General features: G+C 32.2%; 1 protein-coding gene across 1 annotated transcript; it reads left to right on the plus strand.

Annotated features, from left to right (window-relative positions):
- Window positions 3934-5450, plus strand: LOC107616717 (GATA transcription factor 19). The gene is made up of 3 exons (XM_021117820.1): window positions 3934-4008; window positions 4047-4499; window positions 4999-5450. Exons 2-3 carry the CDS (start codon window positions 4116-4118, stop codon window positions 5290-5292), a joined length of 678 nt encoding a protein of 225 aa, XP_020973479.1. The 5' UTR covers window positions 3934-4008; window positions 4047-4115; the 3' UTR covers window positions 5293-5450.

A 7156-nucleotide genomic window follows, 5' to 3' on the forward strand; every position in this document is an offset into this window, starting at 1 on the left:
CGACTGTGGAGTCTGTAGTTAGTTCAGGCTGTTGCAATTCATGATGATTTAACTTTAGCGCGGAAAAAGATTGAATAAAGTTTGGTGATATAGTTTATATATCAGTTTAAATTAATTTTTTTCCCTGTTTTTGTTGGGACCATGTTCATCCAATGTGACGTAATCTGACTGACATTTGTTGAAATTTGGTTGATATTTGTTGGATTATTTAATTATTAATTTGTTATGTTATGTTTTTTTTTCCTTGTTATAAAGTGAAAATAACCTTGTATTGCATTGCAGAGGACCAATTGCATGATCAGGTGTTAGCATACTCACAGCACCTAGCACAAGGACGTTGACGCGACGGGCTGAAGGATTACCACCTGTGGAAAAGGTCAAGGGGAGGAAAAATTAGCATATTCATACTAGAGTGTAACTTTTGATATGCTTGTTTTGCTTATACACTGGTTCTAGTCTTGGGAATTTATTTATGTGAAACTAGGAGGACGTAATTGTGGACCCTCTTTTACCTTTTGTAATTTTGTGAAAATGTTGGTCTTCATTCACTCAGGCATGACATTCTAAAAAATGCATGAAAGTGAACATCCATTTTCTCTGTGAAAGGAACCATCCATATTCTAGCTAAAACGAACATCCGTCTAACTATGTCTTTATTCAGGGATTTATCTTTAGTTTTCCGAAGTGGAACAACTTGAAATTGTTAAGCATTGAGTTTTTGAAATTTGAACTTGAGTCGAGTTTCCATGAAGCATTCTGAACAGATGTTACAGCGAAAGTGAACATCCATTTTATCTGTGAAAGTAACCATCTAGATTCTTACTATAACAAACATCCAGTCTTTATCTAGAAATTTATGTTTACTTTTCCAAAGTCAAATGACTTGAATTTGTTAAGCATTGAGTTCTTGAATTTTGACATTGAGCCAAGATTTCATGAAGCGTCCTGAATAGACGCTATAGTGACCACGGTCTGAACATCCAGTTATATGTCAAGATGAACATCCAACATTTGTGAGTAGTGATAATCATATAATCAATAAGTGGGATCATATAATTAGAATGAACATCCATATTGTCTAATAAATTAACCATCCGGATGAATACAATAACGGTGAACATCATTAATATTTAGAAACGAACATCCAAAATTTTTTAAAAATAAACCCATTCTTTCTATACCAGATAACCGTTTTCGTCTATAGTATCTAATACATGAATTACGTATTGAAAAGTCATGTCTAACAGAAACTAACTATTGTCGAATGAGCTTAACAAAGACATGAACCCATCAAATTGGTGGGACTCATTGCGGCCAACATGAGCACCGACCTCTAGAGTCCAAACCTCGTAACCAAAATCCGTCTCTTCACTTCCAACCTCAATAACATCCGACAGTTGCATGGCCTACAATTTCAAAAAAAAAAAATAATAAGATAAATCCTTAGTATATATCATTTGCTTGAAACCTCACTAACCAGCACAAGCAATGCAACCATAAAAAAGAAATCAAGCCAATCATTCTACCAAGCACTTAGACCAAAAAAAAACCTCACTAACCAGCGCAAACAATGTCACTATACATCACATACATGAATATGCAGTAGCTACAACTACCAAGCACATAGTCCAGACATCGGTTTCAGAGCCAATGGTGACTAGAGTTGTTTTTTTTTTAATTCATTTAGTGTTTATCATGTGTGATCATATGTATATTCCAAACTGAACATACATGAAGCATATTAAGTCGCCCATCCGTTGATAACTAACTCTTGGCTATTTAATTTTCATTATCAAATTAAATCTTAATGATGATAATAACATTTGCTATTTTTCATATTCAACAATCTCATGTTTATACATGCAATTTATATTAAACCAAATAAATTCATATAGCAATAAAAGTTAGTCCAAGAAAGATCTAGTTTCATCCACAATTAAGGAGCCTAATTAACTATTAAAGAAATAAATGTAATTAACGTGCAAACAACTTAGACTGGGGCAATTTAGAGTGAATTGAGGCTGGAAAGCTTAGTTATTGCAATTGTGTATTGAATTTGCAAGGGTTAATCAAAATTAGCACAAAGAAAATAATCAAGGCAATAATAAAGAAGCCCACTTATTTATGTCAAATAGTATAAAATAATCACATAAACACGGTCCTTTGTTCAAAAAACAATAATTTTGATGAAAACCAATTTTAATTACTCAAAAATACACCAAACAATTGATAACATCTGAATTTTTAACCAAATTGGTGTTTTGATAAAAAAAAATTACAAACAAGTGCATAACAAAATTCAAGCTCAAATATCATTAGAAATCACATAAAACTGCACAATTGTAAATTATACTGCCTCATGAGAATAGAATTTAAGTCAAATGCTGGCCATATATAAGAATTAAACATACAGATTTCATTTAGGCATTTCATCGAGCATATGGTGTGCATCATGTGTAAACAGAACATTTAGTTCAATGGAAGCAGCAATCAACCCATAAAATTCAGCCAGCAAACATATTCAATCTAGCAACAGATATTAACTAGTACTAAGCCTAATCTATATGCAGAAACCAGAATTAAAAGCAATGAAATAAATAAAATAGAAAGAACCGGGGACAAGGAAAGGGATGAAACCTGTGTTGATGAAGGAGAGAAAGAAGAACGGGGGCAGTGATGGTGTCCAGCAGCATAGAACTTAGCCGCTGCTGGATTGCACTGGGGTGTTGCTCGCCGGAGCTGACAGGCGCAAACAGGAGCGTGGGGCAACGAACACGGTAGGGAGAAATGGGGAAAGAGGAAAGAAAGAGAAGAGAGAGAGGGTGGGTGACGGTGGTTGCTTGGCTGGGGGGTGATGGTTGGGGTGATATGGGTTGAATAAACGAAGAAGAGAGATAAGGGTTTGTTAGAGAAGAAGCGACGGAGAAAAAGGAGGTAACGGCGGATTGAGAGAGGGATTTGTTGATTTGATTATATAACTTAAGGTAATCATAATTTAATTCAAATTTCAAATTAGAAAGAATTCAAAATTAAATAACTACCCATAATTTAATTTTAATTACAATTAAACCCCATTGTACGCATTGTACAATAAAGCTATTGTCTCCTCATACTTTCCCTAATTCTAAAAATAATAACACTTACTTGGATGTGGAGAATAATTCTAAAAATAATAACACTGACAACAATAAGCGTCAATAAATTACAGCGTGAAAAAAATTATTAATACTATATTACCAATAAAACGACCGTCAGCACAATGACGCGTGAGAAAAAATATTAAAAAAATAATTTAATGTTAAAAATATTTTTTTTAATTTGAAATAAAATTTTAATTCCTTTAATATTTTTAAAAATTAGAGACATAAAAAACTGAAATTTTTAGAAACGAAAATTAAAACTTTAATGATATTCTTTTTAAAAATACTCTCATTTAACTTTTTAAATCTATCTCTTAATCTCCATATTTATTTTAAACTAAATATAATACTAAAACATAATTCAATCTAATATATTTTACACTAAATACATTACAAAAACTTAGTTTAATCTTATTTTTTTGTCAATCAATTTTAATTTCTTTTTCCAAATGCAATAGTCATGTGATAGCATAAGCGCAAATGCGCAATAACTCTAAAAAGTAGACTCATGCATGCCTTACCAAGTACCAACAAAACTCAACTCCTGGTTCTGTGACTAATTAGTTATGATTCAGTCTTAGTCACCTCTTGATTTCTTCTCACTTAAGAGTTCACTTTTTCCAGGCTATAACCCAGACTTTGGGCCCCTCATGTTTATTTCTTTTAGTCCTGATATCCTTTGACTATAAAAAGACAAAACTAAACTCTCTATTTGCGGTTACTATGACAACGTGGACTCCTTTATTAGCTTATATAAAGCTAGCTGACAACACTCATTTCTCATACCCTTCTAACTCTTCATTCATTTCCTGCATTGTAAGTGTCCCTCTCACATTTCAAACCTTCTTTCATATTGCAAAATAATACCCTTTGACTCTCTCTCGCTCTTTTCCTCATTATATTCCCCGCTTTTTATTTCTCAAACCTCTCTAACTTGGCTCCTCTACATACAATTTTGACAAGATAAAGAAAAGAATGATGAATCATTGTTGCAGTAACAGCAACTCTCAGGATCACGTGATGGGCACGTGTAAATGCGGCATGTTCCCCACACCCTATGGAGATGACTATTATTACGGTGACCCAAACAGCTACTCCTTTACACCTTCTTCGTCGTCTTTGTCTTGGTCGTCCGTGGACTGTACCCTCTCCCTGGGGACACCGTCCACGCGATTCTCCGAAGACGAAGACAGGCGAACACGTCATCATCATCATGAACGTCGCTCCAAACAGAATCCTCATCATTCTGAGGCTAAAGCCAGCAAGGGATCCGACGGTGATGCTTTCTTTTCTCGCCGCTGTGCCAACTGTGATACCACTTCCACACCCCTATGGAGGAACGGTCCTCGTGGACCCAAGGTAAATATATGAATGGGTGAAAATTTCTAGATCCAGCAATTTTTATTGTTAGTGGCGAGTAATTTTAGTCGACGTACATATTTTATTAGGACGAATCTTACAAAAATTTATTATTTTGTTAATTATTAATATTTAAAAATATGAGATATAATATATGAAAAAATTTGGAGGCAGCATTTTTATTAAAATCTGATCAGTATTTAATTAATAAAAAATAATAAATAATTTTATATTATTAAATTATTTAATGATTTTTAAACATAAATTTTATATGAAGGCAATTTCATGTATTAACGAAAAGGATTATATTAAATTTTTTGCTAATTTAAAAAAAAATGTCGATGCTTCAATTAATAAAGAGAGTGGCTGAATTTCATGATGAACTATCTTTTAAATAGTAAGCTTTCGCTTTTCACCCCTCCATATATAATCACATACTTCTATATATGTTTAAGGTACACTTTATTTAAGGTTGTTTTTGTGTTTGAATTGCAAGCAGACACTATGCAATGCATGCGGGATTAGATACAAGAAAGAAGAGAGAAGAGCCAGCGCTACTGCAGCCGCTACCACAACCACCGTTACTAACAGCGGCGGCGAAATGGAGCCGGTTGCGGCGCACATGTACGGCCGCAACAATAACAATTCGTGGTACTATACAAACTCTCAAGGCAATAATAATGGCGAGTTACGTTTCATGGATTATGATGCCAATGATGACATGGACCCATTCCCTTCTTGGAGACTCAACGCTGCAGACAGAACAAATCTCGTTCACGACTTTACAAGATGAAGAAATCATTGAACCACATTATGCAAGTTTATATTAAATTAGTTATTATTTAAATATTTAATATTCATAGAAAGGATCAATGCTCATGTTTTGGTGTGCACTTGCCGTGGTCAGTTATTTTGACCCCTCTATAAATTTTGATAAGTAAAGTGTATATTATAAAAATATTATTATTATTATTATTATTATTCGATATATATAATGTTATAAAAGTGTGGCTAATAATAACATTATAACAATGATGACATGATGTAGACCATGCAATGTGTGTATATAGCTGCTACTACCTTGGCAGTCAAGACCATGCAAACACACGTCAACGACTTATGATAACGATGATGCAGATGTTTTTTATGCGATGGTTGTGTTCTCGTTTATGTAGTGTTTAATTTTTAAATTTTTGTAAATTGTGTTTAGAAATGGAAAGCTTTCCTTTATCTTTAGTTCCTTTTTCTCCCACTTCGATAAGACCGACTGACCGAGTGTAAAAAATAGAATTACTCTATGTACTTAGCGCTTAGCGGGTGTTTAAATTAAATAATGAATTTTTAAATGAAGAATGTTAACTGTCTGCGAGTCTTTTTAGTGAAAAGCAGATCAGAGTTGATTAAGATTAACTTTAGTGTAAGATAAATATAAGACTTAGTTAGTTATATAATATTTTTGTTCTTAAATTTTAAAATTTAAATGTTGTAATTTAATTCTCCTTAATTTTAAAATTTTTTATTTAGTTGAGATAATCATATTAGTTGTATGTTTATGATGTTTTGTTTGGAAAAAAAATAATTAGATTAACTTTATTTCAAAAAATTTGTAGTTGATTTTATTATTTATCAATTATAAGTGTAAATTAATGCACAGATAAATTCATTTGAAGTGAAGTAAAAAGACGATGAAATAAACATTCTCTCTCTTTTGAAAATTAAGATTTCTCATTTTTAATAGCAAAAATCTCTCGTTAAAATCTCTTGAATTTGAAATAAATATTCTATAAACAAAATCAAATACATTATTTTTCATTAGGAATTTTAAATATTCTCTCAAGTTACTTTTCTTTCTTTAATTACCTCATTCAAACTAGGGGTGTCCATGGATCGGATCCGATCCGCATATCCGCGGTGTTTATCCGAATCCGATCCGAAAATTGCGGATATGGATCCAATCCGCAAGGCCTTCGGATAGGATCGGATCGGATCCACACACTAATCGGATCGGATTGCGGATTTTGTGTTGGTATCCGCATATCCGCGTATTCGCAAAAATAAAGAAATAAATAAGTAAAATATTCTTTTTATGTTTTATTTTAACTAATAATTATCATATATGTTAAATTATTTTAATTTATTATTCAAGAAAAGTATGTTTAATATTATTTTAAGAGTAAACATATTTAAAAGAATAGAAAAATAAATTTTATTGATATTTTTTTAATAAAAATACTGATTATTTTTGTTAATATTTTTTGGTTATTAAACATAACTTTAATGTATTTTAAATATAAAAGAATTTAAATGTCATAATTAAATTTTCTTTTAACTTTAAATTTCATTTATTAGCTGAGATAATTATATTAGTTATATTTTTACGATGCTTTGTTTGGAATAGGGATGGTAAAACTTTCCTAGATACAGGGATCTCTGCGAGAACTGTTCTGAATGGGGATTCGATTGTGGAGATTTTTTTCGTGGGGATGAGAATGGGAAACAAATTAAAATTCCTCTGAGGCAGGCGCGGGGATCTGAGTGGGGATCCCCATCCCATCCCCGCTAATCTTCGAAATTCATAAATTTACTGAATTGTTCTTAATAGTTTATTTCTCATATATGTTTTTTAGTCATTTCACACACACATATATATATAGAAA

Source organism: Arachis ipaensis, chromosome B01 (genome assembly GCF_000816755.2).
Source record: "Arachis ipaensis cultivar K30076 chromosome B01, Araip1.1, whole genome shotgun sequence".
Classification (NCBI taxonomy): Eukaryota; Viridiplantae; Streptophyta; class Magnoliopsida; order Fabales; family Fabaceae; genus Arachis; species Arachis ipaensis.